Raw genomic sequence first — 27212 nt, 5'->3', positions numbered from 1 at the left:
AAATTAAAAAAAAATTATTAAAAAAAAAACTAAAGGGGACCTAACGAAAAAATTGTGGGACCTTATAGTACCTAACGGAGACCTATCGATTAAGGTCATTTTTGACCCAAAATTCTATGGATGGGGTGCTAAAGTTGCATTTTTTTATACCTAAAATTTAAAAAATTATTAAAAAAAAAACTAAAGGGGACCTAACGAAAAAATTGTGGGACCTTAAAGGACCTAACGGGGACCTAACGATCAAGGTCATTTTCGACCCAAAATTCCATAGATGGGGTGCTAAGTTTGCACTGGTCAAATTTGCGCTACCCAATAGTTTTTTGTTTCATATAAAATTGATATTTAAGAACGAGGCCCAGAACGTCAAAATATTAGTAGATTCCAAGAAGGTAGATTCCTGTAGATTCAGTAGGACTGACAGATGCCTGAATTAGAAAATGTCAGGTAAACACAACAATAACAATGACGGAAAATTGCTATCGCACACGGCACAATGCACATTGAAATGCGTGATGGTAGTTCGCACACCGTACATAGTAAATTGTGCCGCACCAAATGTAAATTATGATTCGTGTTTAATATATTATGTGCATAATTATAAAATTGTGATCCTTTACCACACCAGTGCTCTCAATGTTATTACAAATTCATCTAATATTTGTAAATTATTAGATTTCTATATATAATATCACATAAAAGTTTTCTAAAATGACCCAAGAGAATGAATATGTTTCGGAATCTAATCCGGATATTAATAATGATTCAAATGAAGTTACTACCAGACCATACAGGGTCACAATGGAATTTCCATTATTTTTTACGATTCTATCAGTATCGCTCTCAGGTAAGTTTTTTTGTTTTATCTTTGTTTACATAGGTACCTAATCTTTGTCTTTAAAATTTAAATACTTAATACTTTCAATAAATTATTGCATTATAATAATTTATATTATTATTTATTATCACTAATTATCTTTTAAACAAATCCATTTAACTCTTGATTTATTAAGCTTGCTTTTTATTACTGAATTAAATAGAACAAACATAATTTTAGAGTACAAAAAACATATTCTGGCGTTTCCCAGAATATTTATAGTCCTGATGTGAATTATAAAATATTTTGATGATTAGCTTCCCAGAACAAAATTCATTCAAAAAATTTAAAAAGTTCTTCATCCCGATTAAATCTATTTTGTAGGTGCAGCAATAAGTAATATTCTACTGTACCGTACATGTGTTCATTCATTGAACCATACAACGGAAGAGTGTCAGGTATTTTTGTCACCTGCAAGGAATAACGGATCCCAGGAATTAGAGGAGCAGGTGCAAAAGTATGCAGCATTTGTGGCCACAGTTAGGACAATACTTGAATCGTTGGCTCCTGCAGTACTCTCTTTGTTTCTTGGTGTTTGGTCTGATAAACATGGACGCAAGCCTCTCATTGTTTGGCCTTTATTTGGTAAGATTATAGTTTAATGTATACCTCTAGATAGTCTAAAGTCTAGATAATATTTAGATATTTCAAAACAACACCTATAAAATTTATAATATATCGCTAAAATTTTTAGTGTAAATATTCCAATTGATGTCATTATGTATACTATATAGATCAACAGTTGAATTATCAGGCTTTTGTTGTATTAATACAATTTTACAATTGCTTTTCATAAGTGATTAGATTATATTATAACCTATACACATTAATATCATGTGAATAACATTTATATTACATTCAATACACAATACAAATAACACAGATAAAGTCTATTTTTATACTTGCTAATTTATATGTATAACAGTCTAGCTAAAATATAATGTTTTTGGATGATTTTTAGGATTGTCAATCAGTTTAGGCCTTACTGTAATTTATAGTATGATGGAGAACTTAGGACCTTGGTGGTTTATATTGACAGTCATACCAATGTCAATAACAGGAGGCTTCACAGCATTATTTACTGGTGCATTTTGTTACTTAAGCGACATAACGACGAAAGAAACACGATCTCTAAGGTAATTAAAAAAAAATGTGTTCGTGTATTAGTGTACACACGTAAGAAGTGAAACTTCTTTATGACCTTATTTTTCAAAAAATAATTTACTGTATTCAACTTTACAGAAATACGTCGAATAAAGCGTGGTAGGGATAAGAAAAAGATGGCGCGCAACGGAAAAATGTCACGCGTAGGTAACGAAAAAACGTTACACTAAATTTTTTTCAACCCCGATAAAGAAGTTTCACTTCAAAAAAAGCATAACACATTTGAACACAGGAAAAGAAAGAATTAAGCAAATTCATAAATATGTGTATATATCAATTTTTTCATTTAGTTTTAAAAAAGAATTACTGTTTGTACAGTAAAAACAATAAGACATGCTTGTAATGATAGCGGTAACTACAATTAGCATTACATTTATACAAATGTAATTTATTTGTCATCATGAAGAATCATTAAGATATTATTCTTTGTTCTCCCTTGTACTATAATGTTTATTTATAAGGCCAAGGTTTTTGTTTTTCAATGAATTTTAATTAAATGCAATAAAGAGGTATCATTTTGTAAGGTCACAATTATTTCAATTTGATAGGTATCTTAAAAATAAATACTTTAGGTATTTTTCAATACTACAGTGACATAAAATATTCAAGATTATAATATATATTCCTCATCACAATTTAATCTAAAAACATTAAGATTGGAAAATAGAAACATCAGTAGTCCAGTAGATTTTACCTTGAATGTTTACAAGTCCAAAATTCTATAAAATTGCTGAATCATTGCATGATATCCTTATTTAAAGCAGATAGGTATGTGTCTCAAGTTATAATATTTTATATGTTTTTTAGGATGACAATAGTAGAGGCATCTTTATCAGTTGGCAGTGTTATAGGCTCCCTGGCAAGTTCTTACTTACTGAGAGTGGTTGGGAATGTCTATTTATTGTTGATAACCACATCACTATGCGTAATCGCTTATGTGTTCACAAATTGCTGTTTGGAGGAGTCTTTACCTGGTGTAACGAAGGTAATTTATAACACAAAAATATATAGGTACACTAAATAAATAGGAATATCTTTTAGAAGCGCTTTTAATTCATCATCTTACATAAATAGTATTATGTTCCCACAAGTAGGGTTGCCAGGCCATAAAATGCAAAGGCCGGACTGCGCACTATATAAGGCCGGACATTTTAGCCTAAAAGCCGGACATGTTTTTTTTATTGCCAAACATAATGTTTTTACAGCTGGGCTGTTGAAAAAAGTATTTATACTTGGTGAAAAGTGAGGATATTCGATATTTATTAAAAGATGGACATAATATTTATAATAAAAAAACTCGTTTACGAATTTGAAATGTTTATTAAGTTACACTATTACAGTTTTACTTACAAATGGATCATCAGTCTTTTGTAGATAATTAAATATTATTAAAACTAAAAAACAAATGAATATAGCTCTCTTTTGGCATTCTTAATACTATAAACTAAAAAATATAATAAAACAAATAAAAATAATCATTCTTCTGGAAAGTAACAAAAAGATAATATTAATTTTACGGCTAGGTAAGAATTTACTTTATAGTAGGTATTTATAGAACAATTTAAAATCTTTAAATAAAACCGGCCAAGTGCGAGTCGGGCTCGCGCACAAAGGGTTCCGTAGCAGCAAATATAATAAATTACAGTTAAATCAACCTATCTCAAAAACTATAAGAGATACTTTGATCAAACCAAAAATCGTTGAAAGAGTTAATTAGCATGCATCACCTCTATTTTTTTTAGAATTTTATACCCCGTAGTTATAAAAATAGAGGGGGGGGGACATACTTTTTACGACTTTGAGAGCTGATATCTCAAAAACCGTTCACTTTAAGAAAAATGTTTTTTAGAAAACTTTATATCATTTTAAAAGACCTTTCCATTGATACCCCACACGGGTATGTACATCGAAAAAAAAAATTTCATCCCTCAGTTACATGTATGGGGGGCCCCACCCCCAATTCTTTTTTTTACTATTTAGTGTCATATTTTTGTAGCGGTTCATACAACACATATTCCCATCAAATTTCATCACTGTAGTACTTATAGTTTCCGAGTAAATCGGCTGTGACAGACGGACAGACGGACAGACGGACAGACGGACATGACGAAACTATAAGGGTTCCGTTTTTGCCATTTTGGCTACGGAACCCTAAAAATAACAAAATCTAGTTATATTTGCCGGCCGGAAGATAGTTTGCTCTACGCTCGCCCTTGTCCGTTCGGGTCGGGCGCTCGTCCGCCCATCGTCGTACGAATCGCCACTCTGACAAAAAGCCTGACAAAAGCCGGACAGGCCAAACACGTACATATTTGGCCGGACGCGACTGCAAAAAGCCTAACATGTCCGGCTAAAGCCGGACACCTGGCAAGCCTACCCACAAGGGCCGTATTATGACCTCATATTTCCAAACAGTTTACGCCGTGAGTTGAACTGACTGGCAAATTCATATTATGATCTCAATTGACATGGCTGGTTGTTGCGATAAGCATACTATATCGGCATAATAAGAATTTGCCAGTCAGTTCAATTCACGGCGTAAACTGTCTGGATATAAGAGGTCATAATACGGCCCCGGTTAGTACATAAGGATCAGGCCTTAATTCACCACACTGGCCAAGTGGTTGGCCATGGTTGGCAGATGTCACACGTCGTCGAACTGTTTGATTCTTCGACATGTCGATTTTCTTACGATATTTTCCTTCACCCATTACCACTTAATAATAAAGTAATGTTATTGATATAAATTAACAACATTACTGAAATATTACTTGTTTTTAGGGTGGAATTAAATCGGTATTGGACTTCAAACTCATCAAGGAAATGATAGCTGAATGTTTCAAAAGGCGTCCAAATTATGGAAGAGCTCAAATACTATTGCTCACAGTAGCTAACAGTTTATCCATATTCATTATGTATGGGACGTTGAGTATAGGGTACATGTATACTAGGAAGCAATTACACTGGGCAATACAGCAGTATACAGTGTATTCAGCTGCTCATACTACGATAGCTTTCTTCGGTTCGTTCATTGGTGTCATGCTAGTACAGAGAATATTCAAAGTTTCGGATTTGGTGCTATCCATAATTGCCTTTTTGTCGTCTGGCGTCGAATATGCGATCAAGGCGTTCGCTGTCACGTCCTGGCATATGTATTTGGGTAAGAAATTTTTACTAATATAACCGGTATTATTATCCTTAAAATATGCACATTGTGAACAGGTTTCATTAAATATTGCTAATGAAGTCAGCTTATTATCTCAAACATGTTATGTTTTGAATATCGATTGATCATTGACTTTTACTGGACAATTTTACAAATTGTTACTTAACTCTCCAAATGCTCGTTCAGCTGCAGTAGTTTTAATAATATAAACAGTTGCACATATAAATCAGTTGTGAAACCAAGGGCTGGAAACTTGAATGTTTCTCAACTAGTTCTATGTTTCTGTAGAAAGGTGTTTCTAAAATTCCAACGCAAACTAGATTTGCAATATATGTTATACGCCCTACAGTTCACTTCTCACTTCTCTACCCTAGTAAATGCAGAAGTAGATATAAAAAGTTGTATCTTTATTTTAAAACATGAAGAAAATAGATAATATCCGTATTTATGAGATTACAATAATTACAGGATGTCCTTTTCTAAAATAGAACTTCTTTAATTGCGAGATTTTATTATTCCAAAAAAGATATTAAAAATTTAAGTCATAATAAGTATCATGTATCCCATAAATCTCATATTACTTTTTGCTTTTTGACATTGACCACGAAATTTTGAAAGTCAAAATGAATACGAGCTCGCTCTAAAAAATAATTATTGAAGCCCTTTTAAATAAACTTGTTTAACCGGTTTCATTAAGTTAAATCTAGTAAATAAAATAATCCTTGAACCAAGTCAACTTCCGTAAAATGCACTTATTTAAAGATGCTTGCGGGTGTGCTGTGTATTGCTATTAATATCTTGTTAAGTCGAGCTAAAAATATCTAGAAGTTACATGTGGTTAAATAACAATAATTGTCTTTATATTTTAATCCGATCTCTTTTCACGGAGAACTAAGTTCAGTGAAGTACCTATGTATTTTATGACGTTAGAGTTCTAATTCCTTTGAAATCTTGTCTAATGCTTGTAAGAGCCGGCGCGCACGAGCAACTTTGTCTCCGCAACTATTTTGTCTCTCCCATCAATTGTATGGGGAGTTGCGTCGCTACAGTGAGACAAATAGTTGCGGAGACAAAGTTGCTCGTGCACGCTACCTCTTAAGTTCGATAAACTTGTAAACTTGTAAATTTCTATAATGCAAAAGACAAACATTTCACCTGCATTAGAAATAGAGATATTTTTATAGCTCTTTGAGTTTACTTTCATAAAATCAGTGGTAAATAACAAAGGATGGAATGATAAGAACTTAAGTAGATAACTAATCAGGAATTGATAAATGAAACAAAAAAAATTATTTATTAATAATCTCTTGTTCATGTTTTAACGAGGTTACCTAACTAGGTACTTAAAGATTTTATTTTCTATTTAACATTTTATTTATTACATCGACAAGATTGAATTTAAGTCAAATGCATGTAAATTTTCAAAATTAAATGTCATGGGTATTGAGTACCGCTTTTTGTAACTGCAATCCACCTGTTACTTCTGATTTAATGTGTTTATAAATATACTAAAGTTCAATTTGAAAAGGTGAAATCAAAACGAAAAAGTAGTAGATTTTTTTTATAGGTAGATAGTAAAACAAGTTGTAGATGTATTGCTCAGACAAATAAAATTTCTTATTAATCTGTTAATTATAAATTGTTTAGTTAGTTAGTTAGTTATATTTTTTTATTAATAACTTACTATGAATAGTGTACCTACTGATATTTTTGGTTATTTATTCTTATCATGTTCGTCATTATGTAGGTCCTTATGGACCTAACTTGTAATAATTGAAGTACCTACCTACGTACCTACTGATCAAAACAGCGAAAATAACGTAAAACACCAATTGTTTGCGATTAGTTGTTTTGCATATTTATAAAATATTGGTGTACTACTGTAGGTCAGTTACTTGCATTATGTTTAAAGTTTAAACATTAATATTATGTAACATAAGATAATATAATTCAATATATTCATAACGATTAATCGTTAAACTAACAAAACGCTGAACAAATGGTTATTATCAGTTTCTGTTTTGATAACAATAGATAATTATATTTATACTAGAGCCTGTCCCGACAAACGTTGTTCTATCTTACTCTTATCATCAAAAATAGATGTTGACTGATTCTCAGATCTACAAAATTTAATGACAATCGCTCCAGCCTTTTCGGAGGAGTAGGTATGGTAACTAACATTGTGACACGAGAATGTATACTATGTATATTTGTTTAGAGATAAAATATAACATAAAACAAAGTTCTTAGATAAAAATAGTCGATATTTTGTAGAGTGTAGGTAGTGAATAAGGAAGGAGCCGCCCTCCTTCCTTATTCACTACCTAGGGTCTCACTCAAGGTCTTCCTCGCTAAGAAATTGGCTTTCCGCCGTGGGACCCTATCACTTTACAGGAGGGATCAAATTCACGAACACAATGCCATATTTATATATGTAATATATTTGTGTAGATGCCATTAAGCGTAACTCTGTAACACTAGCTTTCCGCCCTCGGTCTTGCCTGCGTGGACAACGAAACTTAGATTTTTCAGGCCCTTTCCAGACACAAAAATTATCATATATGTATGATAATTTTTGTGTCTATGCTATGGCATATCATAATCGTAAACCATTGCGTTATAAAAAAATACAAACAAACAATCAAACACACTTTCGCATTTAAAATATCATGTACCTAAGGATTGAGCACTATAGGCATAAATGTTTGTATGCATCAATGATAGAATGATGCATAATATATCCAAAGTTTAATTTACGATTCATCTATGTGCCTATATTATACAGAAATCTAAGAGCTTAATTTGTTTCAGCTGCGGGAGTATCCCTATTCAGAGATCTATCTTCTCCACTAATTCGGTCTCTGATAACCAAAATCCTGCCGCCACAAGATATAGCCAAAGTATTTGCTCTGATGTGCGCTATAGAAGGAATAGCGCCTCTGATCTCGCCTGTCATTTATAATTCTTTATACGCATATACAATATCGACGTTCCCTGGAGCTTTCTATTTACTTTGCGCTGGGATTACAGGGATATGTGTGACGTTCCTCGGGTAAGTTTTTTTTTTATAAATTCTAATTAGGTACTAATAGCTTAAATTAACAATATACTTTTTCTGTAGACTTCTACTGTCAAACGAAATCTTCCAGAGATCTCAGTCAATAAAGTTAGAAGTATTCACCAGTTAAACAGATGTGAAACATGGAAGAGTTTTGAGTGATCCTCGTACCATTATGTCTTTAATATTATTTCTAATGTGGAAAAATGACAGCGCTGTATAGGTCGTCTATCGCTATCACTTTCCCACCTTGGAAATATAACTGCTATAAGAAATCATGTTATCATTAACCATATGAGTAGAATTATTATTAAAATTATGTAGAAAATGATTTTTTGTCGATACAAAGAAGTTCTTTCGATTGTAGAGTTATTTTTGGATTTCACAAAACCTTGCCAAATGACGAAGTGCGAACATTGACTTTTCTATAAATAACGGCAAAATGCAATAAGGATGCAAAAGGATATAAAGTAGTTTTTTAACATCTTAAGTAACCAATGTCCATGAAACAATAATAAAGAGGTACCTAAATTAGCTAGGTACCTACTTCCGTAATTTTTCGGACTGAATTTATTAATAAAAAAATTGGTATCTTGTTTCAACAAGGTATACATAGTTTCAATTTGTTTAATCGTATTATTTACTAGCTGTGCCCGCGACTTCGTCCGCGTGGAATAGTGACTGCATAGTAGTTACTACTTATCTTAAATTATTGAGTAAACACAGACTACCATAAATAATTAAAAGAACTGTAAGTAAAATTTATTACTAAACTGAGCTAAACAATACAAAAAAAATGCCTTATTAATTTTCTACGTAAAATTTCTTTTAAATTATGTCATATTATTTTTAGGCACCAGGGGGGAGGGGAGCAAATTTCTTTTCCTTCCTTTCTTGTATCGTGCAGCAACTGATCAGCTTAAGAACGCGAATAAAGTCAAATCACCAATCAACATTTAGTTGATACGTGTAATATTCAAGACCAAATATAAAAAATAAAATATATGTAATAAACTTGATGATATTTTCAATTATACTGTCAGATCGAAAACATAAAATATTGAAATTGACTCGATAGAAAAAATTCACGAAGTTACCTCTAAATTTCACACTTTTACGTTTTTTACTTGACATGGTAATGCCTATTATGTTCTTTTTTTCATAAACAATTATATTGAAACATTTGTGAGAACTTTGTCCGACCACTTTTTTGTAATTACTTATAGTTTTGGTTTAATCACGATAAAACACTTTTGGCGCTTACTATATTTTTAATTACGCAAGAAATCATCTTGCATCGCACGTTCCGGGAGCTAAAAACATAATTCTATTTCATACATCAGACCATCGACCACACAACCACTAGACGCCTAATAACAGACGAACTGTTTCTGTCAACGCATGTGTCTAATAGGACTTATAACCGCAGCCATATGAAACGCAACTATCAGTTGCGACCAGTTCCGTGATCTGTTAACACGTCCGAAAAAAACCTTTAAAAAAAAGAAACAATGGCTCCTTGTAGTATTAAATAGTGTAGTAAAACGAGTAAAACCTCAAGTTTGCAGAAGGACGGGATTACTTTTCATATTTAAGTAGTTTGTTTGCGTATAATTTAAATATTATCTATTACGAACAATATTTTATCGGAGTTCTTTTTACGCTGGTACTGGTCAAGTGACAAAGCGCGTCGATTATATTTGCATCTCTTTCTTTCGTATGCACCTGATTACGCATCCCTTTTCCTCTATGGTGTGGCACGTGTAACTAGTGACATACCAGTTGTGATTGTAAATTTTATCGATAATAATTATCGAAAACTATTTAGGTTCGCGATTTTATACTAGTTGTTTTCAAAATTAATGACATGAATGACGTTGCATAATATAGTTATATTATAATATAAAATGTTAAGTTTTTGTAATAAAATAATATGAATACTATATCACTAAAAATGAAAATCGACGTTAAGCAAAGGTCATAATTTAGATTGGTGACCGATTTTTTGCAGATTTGTTTTTCTTTAGCCTGTTTGTACGGAACCCTCAGTGTCGCGAGTCCGACTCACGCTGGACTGGTTTTCATTAATATGTATTAACATCGTATTCAATTTCCAATGATAAAGTACGTGTATATGTACAAAATACCTATATCGATAAAGTATGTGAATACAAAATATATCGATAAAGTATTTGTATACAAATTTACTATGTCTCATCTCTAGGACATTTGGTGACCTTGAATTAGCCAATGAGAATGCAGCGCCCCACTTCACCATACCTCAAGTTGTTGACAGATTGAACTTAATGCATACAAGCTAACATAAGGCGTCTAGTGGTTGTGTGGTCGATGCATCAGACGCTATCGCTCCGTTGAGACGAGTAGACCATGCTCAAATTGCTGTGCCGCGCGCCGATTTTTTAATAATATTGTTTCAATATTGTTTTTTTGAAAATGGTACACAACAAAAGAACATTGAAACTTCAGAAACGAGAACTAAAAGAGATTCATATTTAAATGATATCTAACTAATTTTCGAAGATAAGTTAATATAGTATTGTAATCGTATTATTAATAAATAATTATTAGTTATTTATAATAAATAATAAATTATTATTTATTAATATGTATTAATAAAAAATACGTATTATATTATATTATAATAATAATAATAATAAGGGCGTAGGGATGTGACGACCCCATCGCCCACGGTTGGGATATCTATTGTTTACGTGATAATAGATATTCCACCCGTGCAATCAGTCACCCGCAGGACACCTTGTGGCGGGGTGTCGGGGAGTAGCGACCCCGCGGGAACCGAGTGCTCCCGGGGGAGGCCCCTGTCTTCATCTCCGGCTTGCCTTCACCGGCCGGTCGGAGTGAAGCCTGACGAGGACGGGACCCCCACCTCTGGCTTGCCTTAACCGGCCGGCCAGAGTGGAGTCGCGAGAGCTTTTAGCTCGAAGGGTGGATGCGAAGCGTAAGTGGCGAGTGGGCACGTGATGCTGGACCCTCAGGGAGCGCGTGATCGTCGTTTAAAGTCCAGGGACGCCTCTCCACCCTTAGCTGCTCACAATATGTTGCCCCCTTGTCGCACTATTGCAGCGGCTTATTTCGGGGGCCCATACAGTGAGAGGGCGAGTCACCACCTGCCAACATATTTTTACTTTCTTTTAGTAGAAAGGCAGGTGCCATAGTTTCCAATAGTCCCCAAATACCGGCCCATTTAACATCCCTCTCCATAGCCCAGTTTATTTTGTTTTCCATATCTCGAAATAGTCCTACATCGGCCGCGGACTGCCTAGGACTGTATCTCTATAGTGCAGTCATGGGCAGGCTGCGGCTGGTGTCCCACAACACAGTAAAGTTCTCTAAAGGGCCTCTGCGTGTTGGATCCGTGTCCCCACGTAAGCCTTCCAAAGGACCGGGTACCTTCCTTATGATGGTACCCGAGTATTATGGAATGAGATACACATAATAATAATTAAGGCGTAGGGATGTGACGACCCCATCGCCCACGGTTGGAATATCTATTTTCTATGTGACAATAGATATTCCACCCGTGCAATCAGTCAACCCGCAGGACACCTTGTGGCGGGGTGTCGGGGAGTAGCGACCCCGCGGGAACCGAGTGCTCCCGGGGGAGGCCCCTGTCTTCATCTCCGGCTTGCCTTCACCGGCCGGTCGGAGTGAAGCCTGACGAGGACAGGACCCCCACCTCTGGCTTGCCTTAACCGGCCGGCCAGAGTGGAGTCGCGAGAGCTTTTAGCTCGAAGGGTGGATGCGAAGCGTAAGTGGCGAGTGGGCACGTGATGCTGGACCCTCAGGGAGCGCGTGATCGTAGTTTAAAGTCCAGGGACGCCTCTCCACCCTTAGCTGCTCACAATATGTTGCCCCCTTGTCGCACTATTGCAGCGACTTATTTCGGGGGCCCATACAGTGAGAGGGCGAGTCACCACCTGCCAACATATTTTTACTTTCTTTTAGTAGAAAGGCAGGTGCCATAGTCTCCCATAGTCCCCAATACCAGCCCATTTAGCATCCCAATCCATAGCCCAATTATTAAATTTCCATAACCTGCAATAGTCCTACATCGGCCGCGGACTGCCTAGGGCTGTATCTCTATAGTGCAGTCATGGGCAGGCTGCGGCTGGTGTCCCACAACACATTAAAATTCTCGAAAGGGCCTCTGCGTGTTGGATCCGTGTCCCCACGTAAGCCTTCCAAAGATCCGGGTACCGTCCTTCTGGTGGTACCCGAGTATTATGGAAATGAGAAACATAATAATAATTATATTATAATATATATATATATATATTTTTTTTTTTTTTATTTTTTTTTTAATTAGAGATCAGGAACATTATCTTAATTTAAGAAACTACTATTTGACATCGAGTTTCAGTAGATTAAAACCAAGGGGCGGAGTCTGTATACTTCTTAGAAATGATTTGTTGTTTAAAAACATAGATCTCACCACCTACGCATTTGAAAAAAAGTTCGAATGCTGCGGAGTAGAAGTTATGGGATACGACATTATAGTTGTTTGCATTTACCGGACACCTGACTCAGAAGTGAACTTTTTCCTTGACCAATTAAATTTACTATTACATAAATTATGTGAAAAATATTTTAAGAAAAGAATTATTATTACAGGTGACTTCAATATTGATCTACTCAAACAAAATAAATATTCGGATGATTTTAGAGACTTAGCCAAAACGTATAATCTTAAATTTCACATCGACGGTCCAACTCGCGTTCAATCTTGTTTGGATCAAATACTAAGCAATATAGATGGAGTCAGAGCCGAATTACTACGTTTACACCTCTCAGACCATGACACAGCACAACTTATAACATTCAAAATATCTGATATAAAACCTAAACCTAATAAAAAGGCTGTAATAATTTACAAAAGAGATTACAGTGAAGAGTACATTATTAAATTTAAAAATTATCTCCAAGATTTAACATTTTTCGATATATTTAAGGAACGAAATATTGAAGTAGCATTCAAAAACTTCTATGACACATTTTGCCTCTTCTATAAATTATGTTTTCCGTTGATCAAAATTAAATTAAGAAATAGCAGCAATAAGTGGATAACAAAGGGATTAAAAGTTAGTTGCAACACTAAACGAAATTTAAGGTACCGTTATTACCAAATAAAATCGGATCTAAATAAATCTATTTATTTAAAATACTCGAAAATATTGCGTAGCTGTATATATAAGGCACAAAAAAACTGCAATATTAATTATTTGAATAAAAGTAAAAATAAGTGTAAATCAACTTGGCAAATAATCAAACACGAGCTAAATTCTCAGAACAGATATACCGAAATTGATTCACTTACACTAAATACTCAAACAATCACAGACCCATCTCAAATAGCTAATTCTTTCAATGAATACTTCAATAATATTGGTAGCGTTAATCAAAATCAAAACTACCATAATCAAATCAATATTACTAATAACCCCTTCTCTATGTACCTGAGACCAATGTCTGAAACGGAAGTTTATACACAAATTATGTCATTAAATAATACCACCGCAGAGGGATATGACGAGGTGTGTACCAAAGTTATTAAACAATGTCAAGCAGAATTGGTACCCGTACTGACACATTTAATTAATTTGTCCTTTTCTTGTGGTTCTTTTCCTGAAGAACTAAAAATATCTATTATTACCCCCTTGTTTAAGAAAGGAGATAAAAATAACATAGAAAACTATAGACCCATTACTCTTATACCTATCATATCCAAAATTTTTGAGAAATGTATGTCTTTGCGCTTGAGAGAGTTTAGCGATAAGTTCCATATAATTAAAGATGAACAATTCGCCTTTCAAAAAAACAAATCTACCAATGATGCAATTTATTCCTTAACACATTCAATTCTTCAAAACATCGACGCAAAAATATTGACTACTGTATTATACTTTGACATGTCAAAAGCGTTCGATAGAGTGTCTCATGAATTATTATTAAAAAAATTAGAGGCATATGGAATTCGGGGGATTGTGTTAGATTGGTTCCGATCATATCTAAAAGATAGAAAACAAAGTGTTATTATTACTCGGACTAATAAGACTAATGAGAAAGAAAAATACCAATCAGAATATATATTTAACCAGTGTGGTGTACCTCAAGGAAGTGTCCTGGGGCCTATTTTATTTTTGTTTTATATTAATGACATTATAGACATAACAAATCGTAAAATAATTCTATACGCAGATGACATATCGATAATTTTTGAATCTGACATTAAAATCTTTGACACTATGGGAGACATGCATAGAGTTTATATATATCATATTGTGTACAGGCCGGCGCATTCTTTTTCATAATCAGAGCGCATTCTAAATTTCAATTTCAACATTAGAATTCTGATTGGTTTTGTTTTTGGTCGATTTTTGTATAAATACGGATATTGTGTGCAAAATAAAATGATTACGATCAGTATCGTCTTTGAGTTCACAACCCCTCTACAGTTGGTGGCCTTTGGACTTCGCAACGCCAGTCAAACATTCCAAAGATTCATGCATCAAGTTCTTAGAGGCATTGATGACTGTTTTTGTTTCGTCGACGACATATTATTATACTCACAAGATGAAGAACAGCATAAAAAGCTTCTACATCAAGTTCTGAAACGCCTCGACGACTACGGAGTTACATTGAGCATCGAAAAATGCATATTTGGAGTAGAAAAGATCAATTTTCTGGGCTATGAAGTCTCGTCGAGTGGCATTAAACCTACACAAGAGCGAATAGAAACAATATCCAAGTATCCTCAACCGAAGACCATTATAGAACTGCGTCGTTTCCTAGGAATGTTGAACTTTTACAGAGACTGCCTACCGAACCAAGCTCATCTACAAAATGAATTAAACAAGTATCTACATAATAAAAAGAAGAACGACAAAACGCCTATCGAATGGACTACTGCAGCAATTGAAGCTTTTGAGAAGTGCCGTCAAAGCATCACAGAAGCGACAACATTATGTTTTCCCATTCCTGGCTGTTCCCTTGCCATCATGACTGACGCCTCGGATCATAGTCTCGGCGCTGTACTTCAACAAAAGATTGAGAACCGATGGAAACCGCTAGCCTTTTTCTCTAAAGCAATGAGTGCTACGCAATGTCGCTACAGCGTGTATGATCGCGAATTATTAGCGATGTACGCGGCTGTTAAACGCTTTAGAAGATTAATTGAAGGATGCGAAGTCACTCTGTATACAGACCACAAGCCTCTCACCTTCGCACTAACAAGACCTGCAAGCGGTAGCGATACTCCACGGCGCGAACGCCAATTGCATTACATAAGTCAATTCTGTTCGAGTATCAAGTATATCAAAGGAGAAGAGAACACAGTCGCCGACGCGTTGTCACGCATCGAAGAGATCCAATGCCCTAATGTAATCGACTACAAGCAGTTAGTCATCGACCAAAGTAACGACGAAGAGCTCAGAAAATTAAAAACTCAAACAAATTTAACATTTGGTGAAGTCACGCTACCCGGACTCGATCGACCAATCACGTGCGAGCTATCAAGCGCATCGCCCCGTCCCTTTCTACCGAAGGCATACCGTTATATGGCATTTAACGCTCAACACGGACTATGCCACCCTGGTATTAGAGCTACTCGGAAGCTAATAACATCGAAGTTTTTCTGGCCAGCTATGAATAAAGACGCTACGTTATGGGCCAAGTCTTGTATCAGCTGTCAACGAGCAAAAGTTCACCGGCACGTCGTCACTCCATTAGCAGAGTTCCCGCCTTCGCAACGCTTCGAACACATACACATAGATATAGTCGGTCCACTACGACTCTCAAGAGATTACCGATACTGTGTTACCATCATTGATCGTCTTACAAAATGGCCTGAAGCAGTTCCAATTCAAGAAATAACTGCCGAAGTCGTCGCGAAAGCATTGTACGAGAACTGGATTGCACGCTTCGGCTGTCCGCTACGCATATCTACCGATCAAGGTCGACAATTTGAATCTGCTTTATTTAAGGCACTCATGAAAAGATTTGGGGTTACAAGAATACGCACGACGGCATTTCACCCTCAAGCAAATGGGCAAATCGAACGATGGCATCGCACTATGAAAGCCGCGCTCATAGCTCGCGGCAGTACTTGTCAATGGACAGACGAACTACCGACAGTACTGCTGGGTTTACGCACAACTATAAGAGAAGATAACAACTTGAGTCCAGCTATGATGACCTACGGCACTACACTGCGCATGCCCTCCGATTTCTTCGTGCCTACACGGACGGGAATTGAAGACGCTGACTACGTGAAACGCCTGACAGAAACTATGGCTATACTCACACCGACTAAACGATCCCCCGCAAATCGAGCAACATTTATTTACAAGGATTTGTCTACGTGTACTCATGTATTCATACGGAACGATACAGTTCGAGCACCACTCACTCCGCCGTATGACGGCCCTTATGAAGTACTGAAGCGCTACGACAAGTACTACCAAATACAGTTACCACTTCGGACTACAGTAGTATCAATTGACAGACTCAAGCCTGCATACATATTAAACGAAGAGGTTGAAGGTATGGCAAGCACAGCAGTAGCATCTACACCTACATCTACGAGTGCTACGTCGTCAGTTCCTGCTACAGACTACAACACGGACAAGGCACGTTCCTACACTACAAGAAGTGGACGCGTCGTCAAGAAAAATGTTCGCTTCGCTTGAGGGGGGACACTATGGGAGACATGCATAGAGTTTATATATATCATATTGTGTACAGGCCGGCGCATTCTTTTTCATAATCAGAGCGCATTCTAAATTTCAATTTCAACATTAGAATTCTGATTGGTTTTGTTTTTGGTCGATTTTTGTATAAATACGGATATTGTGTGCAAAATAAAATGATTACGATCAGTATCGTCTTTGAGTTCACAACCCCTCTACAACATTATGAATTTTAACAACGACATTATAAATAATCTGGACAAAATGATAAAATGGCTTAGCACAAATAATCTTAAAATCAATCTTACTAAATCTAACTACATGACATTTTCAACTCCTCTGCGCAATAATTTAAAAATAGAATATGATGATGTTATAATGGAAGAAAAAAGTGAAACTTCATTTTTACCCGACTGCCAAAGAAGGAGGGTAATGTTTTTAGGTATAGTTTTAGACAATGAACTTAAATGGTCATCACACATTAATAAGGTATGTAGTAAAGTTAATAAATTTGTATATGCCCTGAGACGCCTACGAAAAATTACGGATTTAAGAACCACTCTATCGACTTATCACGCTCATGTAATATCTATCTTGAGATACGGTCTTATAATCTGGGGTAATGGCGTAAACATCAGAAAAGCGTTCATCTCACAAAAAAAATGTATACGCGCGATTTGTGGCGTAGGTCCGTACGAATCGTGTAAACCGCTATTTATTAAACTCAAGTTGTTAACTTTGCCGTGCTTATATATTTACGAAGTTTGTATTTTTGTAAAAAGACATAAATATCTCTTTAACACAGCCCAAGAAATATACAGCCACGACCACCGTCATCCAGATAGACTTGTTTACAATAAAACACCCAGGACCACTTTGTATACCAAAAATTGTCATGCTATGTGTATTCGTATATTTAATAAACTTCCCGAAACTATAAAAATGTTAAATATCGGTCCTTTTAAGACAAAACTATATGAGTGGCTAAATAACAAAAATTTCTATAATGTATCTGAATATTTAAATTTGTAACATATTAGGTTTAATTTTATCTATACATATAATAAATCTGTAGAAGGGTCAATTCTGTACATTGAAAATATTGAAAAAATAAATACCAGGGGGTGTTACTGGATCGATACCAAACCCAAATATGTGATTAAAAAATTTTTTGTCTGTCTGTCTGTTTGTCTGTCTGTCTGTCTGTCTGTCTGTCTGTATGTGAAGGCATCACGTGAAAACTAACGGTTCGATTTCGATGAAACTTGGTATAATTATACCTTATTATCCTGGTCGTAAAATAGGATACTTTTTATCCTGGAAAAATACGTAGAAAAAAAAATAATCTTAATTTTTCAGTTTTATCCATAGACGTTGTTCTGTAGAACCGCGAACACACGTTGCGTATTATTATAGGCCTAGCCGTATTTGGGTCCAATAGATATTTATAAGATGTCATTGTCAGAGTTACTCAAAATGGAGAAATAAACCATCCACGCGAAGACCGACATCCGCGCGGACGGAGTCGCGGGCGGAAGCTAGTTTATGAATATAATATAAAATGTGTAAATTTTATCATGTGACAATGAAATAATGTACTTTTTATATAAAATAATGTTGCGGAATTTGCACGCCATTTATGGCTAATGTGTTGATTCTACCTAAGTATAAGTAATATCTTTGTACACACATTATGCAAATAAAGAAATTTATTATTTATAATTTATTATTATTATTATGTGTATCTCATTCCATAATACTCGGGTACCATCATAAGGAAGGTACCCGGTCCTTTGGAAGGCTTACGTGGGGACACGGATCCAACACGCAGAGGCCCTTTAGAGAACTTTACTGTGTTGTGGGACACCAGCCGCAGCCTGCCCATGACTGCACTATAGAGATACAGTCCTAGGCAGTCTGCGGCCGATGTAGGACTATTTCGAGATATGGAAAAACAAAATAAACTGGGCTATGGAGTGGGATGTTAAATGGGCCGGTATTTGGGGACTATTGGAAACTATGGCACCTGCCTTTCTACTAAAAGAAAGTAAAAATATGTTGGCAGGTGGTGACTCGCCCTCTCACTGTATGGGCCCCCGAAATAAGTCGCTGCAATAGTGCGACAAGGGGGCAACATATTGTGAGCAGCTAAGGGTGGAGAGGCGTCCTTGGACTTTAAACTACGATCACGCGCTCCCTGAGGGTCCAGCATCACGTGCCCACTCGCCACTTACACTTCGCATCCACCCTTCGAGCTAAAAGCTCTCGCGACTCCACTCTGGCCGGCCGGTTAAGGCAAGCCAGAGGTGGGGGTCCTGTCCTCGTCAGGCTTCACTCCGACCGGCCGGTGAAGGCAAGCCGGAGATGAAGACAGGGGCCTCCCCCGGGAGCGCTCGGTTCCCGCGGGGTCGCTACTCCCCGACACCCCGCCACAAGGTGTCCTGCGGGTTGACTGACTGCACGGGTGGAATATCTACTGTCACGTAGACAATAGATATTCCAACCGTGGGCGATGGGGTCGTCACATCCCTACGCCGTTATTATTATTATTATTACGACTTTCGATTCATTTCAGAAACTTTATGCAGGTGAGTTTAGATATTACATAAATATGTAATATCTAATCACACTCACACGAATTTATGCATAAATTCGTTTCCGTGGGCTGAGTATTGACGCGACGATCTTAGGTATACAAACATATATATAGGTGTATATTATATGGATACAAATATTTCATTCATAGTGTTACATCAATAAAATCAAGAAAGATTTATGGTATATTTTTTTATGAATTATTATATTATTACTTATTACCATTACTACTATGATTACCTACTACCTATTTGTAGATTCCTATGGTTGTTCCAGTAAATAACGTAAATAGGTTGTGAATAGTAGGTATATATAATATAATATATTCACAATCTGTATTACTAATCACTGGTGCAGTGATGAGTGAACTCCCATAAATAATTATTATAATCCATACTTATATTATAAATGCGAAAGTAACTCTGTCTGTCTGTCTGTTACTCAATCACGCCTAAACTACTGAACCAATTTGCATGAAATTTGGTATGGAGATATTTTGATACCCGAGAAAGGACATAGGCTACCTTTTATTGCGAAATATGTACCACGGGCGAAGCCGGGGCGGACCTCTAGTAAATTATAAAGTTATACCTACCTGCTCATTATTTGAAATCTATCGTAAAATTAGTGTCAATAAAATTTCGTGTTTCGCGTTGTCACGTTATCACGTGTTTTTTCAATTCTTTTTTTATTGTATCCCTTGAAGTACAAGGATGGTTCTCATGTAGAGAAAACGTAAATATGTACGGGCGAAGCCGGGGCGGACCGCTAGTTACAAATAAAATACATATCATTCACTAGCTTTCCGCCTGCGGCTTCGCCCGCGTTTTCAAAGAAAAACCCGCATAGTTCCCGTTCCCGTGGGATTTCCGGGATAAAACCTAGCCTATGTTACTCGTGGATAATGTAGCTTTCGAATGGTGAAAGAATTTTTAAAATCGGTCTAGTAGTTTATGAGCCTATTCATTACAATCAAACAAACAAACAAACAAAGTTTTCCTCTTTATAATATTAGTGTACATTAGTGTAGACAAACACTATGAATAGGGTTGCCAACTTTTTTTACAAGAAATAAAGTACGTATATTCATAATTCATTATTCAGGTCTATGAAGATTATTAAACAGTATTTTAGCAAAACAAACATTATTTATTGTAGTGTGTGCCCTCTGACTAAATAAAAAAAATTGTGAGCGTCTAAATGTAACACATAATAATGTGTCTGCACTTTGATGCTGAAAACAGTCTTTTGTATAAGTACTTTTTTTTGTTAAACAGTAAAAAGTATAATTTAGTGAAAAACAGTAGAATACTGTTTGGCAACCCTAAGTATGAATACACTCGCGAATGCAAATTCTGGTTTTGTGCGTGTTTCCACTTTCAACTATCAAGTGACGATTTATTTATTTGTTTTGTTTCGTAATTATTATGGTCAAATATTAATAACGAAACAAATTATTATGGACTCGATATTTTATTGTTTCACGGTAGTCGTCTTGTCGTTTGCTCAAGAACGTGAAATTGAATGATAATTATTTTTTTTTTATAAAGTCAAAACCATTTTCTTTCAAATAAAAACTTGTTTTTATTGAAAACAAAAATCAGAGTGTTGCTAGGAATAAGTATAACATTAAATAGTAATGTTAGGATATCGAAACATTTTTCTATAGGCCTGAACGTTATAGTGGAAACGCGCTCTAAGATCTGAGTAATATACATGTCGTGGCCATATCGTAGATTTGCTCATTTCATGAAATGGCCAATTTAGTTTGGCCAGATCGTTAAATTGCCAACGTTTCACGATTTGGTCATCCACATTTGGCCAGATCGTCGATCTGGCCAAACGTGGATGGCCATTTCACGAAATTCGACCATTTTTGTTAAAGCGATTCGCTTCTGGCACTCGCCGGCCGCTGCCGCGGCACGCTCGCTTTGCTCGCTCGGCTCGTGCGTTGTTTATTAAAGTCTAACCTAACCTATATTTTATACGTTCTGGCCAAATGTCGATGACCAAATCGTGAAACGTTGACGATTTAACGATCTGACCAAACTATGTTGGCCATTTCATGAAATGAGCAAATCTACAATATGACCACGACATACACACCACTAGATATGCAAATATTTCTCCAAGCTAATTTACCTTGTACTAATATTATACTAATATTGTAAATGTGAAAGTAACTCTGTCTGTCTGTCTGTTACTCAATCACTCCTACTGAACCAATTTGCATGTAATTTGGTATAGAGATATTTTGATACCCGAGAAAGGACATAGGATAGGTTTTATCCCGGAAATCCCACGGGAACGGGAATTATGCGGGTTTTTCTTTGACTGCGCGGGCGATGCCGCGGGCGGAAAGCTAGTATATAATAAATATAATATAAACACAACAATATAACATTCATTCAAATCATACAAACAAACAGACATAAACACACAGGCAGAATTTTTTTACGGATTCGTGCTCTATACTGTTTCCCTAATATTGTTTTTTTGAATATATTGCATACATACTTACACTTTTTTACTGTTTTATTATAAGTATACGTATAGATTATCATCAATAATTATAAATAAAAATAATAATAAATTATCATATTACATAATTTGCCATGATTTCAACTTCACTGTTTTATATAATTATTTCATTAATATACTAACTACCGAAAATACGCGTAGAACGAGCGAAGAATATTGTGTTTAATTTAGCGTCCGATGAACTTTACGTAAGTACGATGAGCCGGGTGCGGAGTGTATGATGGAAGAAAGATTGCGCGCGGCATGGCGCGCTAGGGCGGGGCCCATAACTTTAGAAATTCTCTGCCTTTATGCCCACTCTTAATCGACACTCAGTTTTTATCAAATCCAGCACAAAATCCAAATCAGATCTTTCCTGAATCCTGTCTCACGCCTGTAGTAACTAAACCGTTTAGACCGTGCAAAAAAAATTAAATTAAAAAAAAAAACAGCGCTACGAAGAAAAGTGCATAGAAAAAGGAATAAATAATTTCACAAACTTCCCGAAGATTTTTAAAAATAAATACCATTTTAAATATTTATAAAAAAAAACAAAGTCGTCGGGGCTGCCATGCCAACATAGTCATAATATAACCTCATTATCAAAATATATGGTACCTACTTAATTTTAAAGATCGTCGGGAAGTTTGTAAAATAATTATTTATTCCTTTCGGTTTCTTATTTTCATGTAATATTTTCAATTGAGCGAGACCTACCTCTACCTCCATATTACATTCGTACATCATATTGATATCTATAAGTTTGTTGCTCCTTGACATCTTTTAAGTTGGGCCGTAACCGTGCACAAATTGTAATGGACCACAGTGGCAAAAGAAGTGGTATACTTAGGACAACATATTGCCAAGGGCCAGGCCTATGTAGCTTTGAGTAGAGTTCAAAATTTCCAGGGTGTGGCTATCCTCTCGCTCCCATATCCCCTCTTCTTTCACAGACTTTCAACCCTTCCCTTTCCATCCCTAGTAAACGGCAGAACCGATTTTGATGTAAACCATATCTAATTGTACCTATATGTACACGTCATATCCTGTAGTATGATGCTCCATTTGGTTTATTTATCCCCACTGTCACCCCTAAAAAGCCCTAAATGTAATAAACGGATGAACCGATTTCGATAAAATATGACTAATTGTAATTCACACGTTGCCCTTTAATATTTTGATATGCCGCTTGAGTATATTATTTGACCACATTATTCATTCCCACTTTTACCGCTGTAATCTAATAAATGGATAAACCGAATTGGATAAAAATATAACTAAGTGTACTTCACCCGTTATGCACTTTTATTTGATATGTCACTTGGGTATATTTGACAACATTCGTTTTTTTTCATTCCCACTTTTACCCATAAAAAGGTATAATAAATGGATGAACCGATTTTGATAAAACATGTCTAATTAAACTTTACACGTCATGCCCTTTCATATGATATGTCACTTGAGTATATTTTTGACAAATTCATTTTTTTATTACCACTTTTATACCTTTATTAAATAAATGGATGAACCGATTTGTTACTGATAGGTCGTTCACTTTCATTTAATATATCACTTAGGTACTTATATTTGACAACTTTCGTTTTTTTAATTCCCACATTTTTCCCTATAATAATATACCTAGGTATAATAAATGGATGAACCGATTTTGATACACTTTATCTAAGAACCAGCGTCGGAAAATATGCTGCCTAACTAAAAAAACCGCATCTAATTCGGATTACCTGTTAGCGAGCTACGGTGGCACAAACAGACACACACACACAGACACACAAAGCGGTCAAACACTTATCACCCATCTTTTTGCGTCGGGGGTTAAAAATATAATACGACATAATTTAAAGGACATTTTATGTATAAAATTTACCTAGAAGTAAGAATAATTCTAATTTGACCAACCCCCCCCCCACCCTTGGGCACTTTCGATATGATCACTTGGACATTTACAGGAATAATAATTGTAACAGATAACTTACGTTTTATCGTACAGTGTATAGAATGCCTTAGCAAATGTTCGCCGTGAATACTTAAATGGTCATAACTTTTTTATTTACGAACCGATTGACATGAAATAAACACTAAATGTTAAATGAAGATTACCACAATATATTAGTGAAAACCGCATCTTATCGGATAAGCCGTTTCTGAGATTAGCGTGCACGAACATACAGACAAACAGACAAACAGACAAAAATTTTTTTAACTACAGTTTTGGGTTTGGGATCGATTTAATAATAGCACCTGCTAATTTTTTTTTATATATTTTGATTGTACAGACACGACTTTTCTAGAATTTTATTATATGTATTGATGATGATTGATGATATCTCAGACTTCACACACTTCACTAAATCACAAATTTATGTTTTGTCATGTTGGTATTTGAGCTTCTTATTAGCGGGGAATATCTCCATAATAATATATCAGTCTACTATGAAAGATAAAAAGTTTTTTGAGATGTACACTAATTGCGTATTCATAAACTTATGGCGAAACAAAAATATTGCACTCTTTCGTTATTATCAATAAAAAATACCTAAGTCTATCTATTTAACATAACAAATAAAATATTTACCCAACTAACTAGTTAAGTTAGTAGAATATTTTTTATGAATTAAAGATGAAAAGCAAGGCTTTTAAGTTTTAAGTAAATACAAATATACATAATTTAATTGTTTTAAATAGTTTTACATCGAATATATTATGTCGAAAAATATATCAGTTATCGGTATGAGTGACCCCATTGATACAAAATTTTAAACTAAGTGCTTTATCCAAAAATTGTAATTTTTACCTGCTTTATATCTGTTTTGCCAATAAACAAGACTTGTCATCACTTGTCCACGATTCATTTCAAAATTAAGTTTACAGATTTATAATCTACAATACAAATAACCTACATATTTCCATCCTAATTGTAATTTGTATCCATAATGCAACTGCATATTGCCTAGAGATAAAATATCGTAACAACAGACCGGATGGAAATAAAACTATGAAGTGTAGTATGTAGGCATATTATTAACCAGAACTTATCATTACAATAAAATTATGCTGCAAACGAACATAAAAGATATTGAATCGGTTTGTAATGCAGAGAGACATGAAAATTGTTTATAAACGCAACCAATTTAGTACTTACCACAATTTAATAGCATAAAAATACAAATTGGAGAAAACAGAATTCTGATCAGTCTTTGGGTTGTCTATCACTGATAGTATATGAGTCATTTATCTTCTCATGAGTTAAACTATAAAATCACGAGACATATAGATAATATCCAACAAGTAACAAGACTACCTTGGCTCTTAAAATGAGCATTTTCCAGATAGGTGGTATTGACCTTGACACCGCGAATTAGACTATATATAGAAGAAATCAGCATTGCTAATTGAATGATATAATATTTATTGAAAACAGTAGGTTCGTTTGTTTCATTGCATTCAAAGGATGAAACAGTTATTGAATTCATTTTTGTATGCGTTCCGAAACAATTGATAACCAAAATCTTGGGAAAATCTGAATCTGTTTTAAAATCCACGCGTTATGCACTGTCAAAGAAATTTGAAAATTATATGTTATATAACTAATACATAAATGATTTATTTACAGGTTTGTGCAATACTTCAGATGGAAGACGAGCACTGTTGCTTATCAGAATTTGACGAGCGAGTGAGGAATTTTGTCGCCAAGTGATTCTCATTCGCGATATTGAAGTACATATCACATTATTAATAATATTATAATCTTGGCATTTTCGTGATACATAATAAATAAAAAATTATCATTATTTTTGTATACATTAAAAGTAAAAACACTGTGAATGTGATGAATTATGAATTTGTCATGTAGGTTAACCATAATTAAATGTATATTTTTAACTACAGCTACCCCTAAACCAGAATCACAAATGATAATACATAGTGATGATCTCTCAGTTTATAATTTACTTCTTGAATTTACTTTCAAGAAAAAAACTTTATTTTGTGTTTAATGCAATCATTGTTGTTTATTTTCTGTGATATAGGAAAAGTTAAACTTGTCTCAAAATAACGTTTGTGCGTAGCAAAGTACTGCTTAACTAATAAGACTAAAACCTTGAATGAAAATTAATTTACATTCATTTAAGAATAGTAAAATGACGTATAACGTAGTACCTACTATTTAAGAGGTTTCACTACGACTTTCTAGCTCATGCTCAATAAACTTGACCTGCAGAAAGACGTAGCTAGGCTCTATGACATCACAAATTATAAAGATACTTATTGTAAATGAATTTTAAATTCATGAATTTTTATTTTATTTATGTATGTAGTTACTTACCTATATTATGATCACATTTTGTTAATCTTATTTCCCTACAATATAAAATGTGTTTTTTTTAATGATTTACGTCTGTAATCTAGGTACCTAGAATATTTTATATATCTATATTTAGCTATATGTAATTACCTAAGGGTGAATGACTGATAAACCTATTGTCTTTGTATTATTTATAAACCAGTGCTAATTCTATAAACCAGTCACGAAGTATCTAGACCAAGAATGAATTATGATTGATTTAGTCTCTTGTAATAGGACAATAAAAGAAAAGAAATCCATGTTAGCCGAAATCCATGCCATATTTTTCATTTGCCGCCTAATTGTTGTTCAATTAAGAATAACAATATAGAAAATAATAACATAGGTAAGTTCTTACATATCGCCCACATGAATGGACGCCTTATTACTGAAAATAAAGTACTTATATATTTTTAGAAACTAACATAAAAATGGTGCTTTTTGTAATTTTTTTACTCAATCATTTTGTGATACGTAATTATAAGTTTATACACAATAAAATATGCAAACATTATGCTTTGTTTTATTTTTATAGTCTGATTAAATTGTTATCTACTACTACTACAGATATAGTATATCTATACTAGTACCTATCAACACTTCTGAATATAGTATGTATTTAAGTTAATTATTTTTGGAGGACATCTCTAGTCTATAGTTATCTATCTAAAAAAAGGGGGGCGAGCACAAGTGTCAGAATTGAAATTTCTTTGGCAAGATTCAAAGATACCAAAATCGTCACCTTA

General features: G+C 34.8%; 1 protein-coding gene across 1 annotated transcript; it reads left to right on the top strand.

Moving 5' to 3' along the window:
• Positions 1-477: 477 nt before the first annotated feature.
• Positions 478-26980, top strand: LOC123698991 (proton-coupled folate transporter-like). The gene is made up of 7 exons (XM_045645835.1): positions 478-844; positions 1199-1459; positions 1836-2010; positions 2846-3023; positions 4820-5198; positions 8019-8259; positions 25738-26980. Exons 1-7 carry the CDS (start codon positions 709-711, stop codon positions 25799-25801), a joined length of 1434 nt encoding a protein of 477 aa, XP_045501791.1. The 5' UTR covers positions 478-708; the 3' UTR covers positions 25802-26980.
• The last annotated feature ends 232 nt before the right edge of the window (positions 26981-27212 follow it).

This window comes from Colias croceus, chromosome 17 (assembly GCF_905220415.1).
Source record: "Colias croceus chromosome 17, ilColCroc2.1".
NCBI lineage: Eukaryota > Metazoa > Arthropoda > Insecta > Lepidoptera > Pieridae > Colias > Colias croceus.
This window is presented reverse-complemented; position numbering and strand designations above follow the sequence as displayed.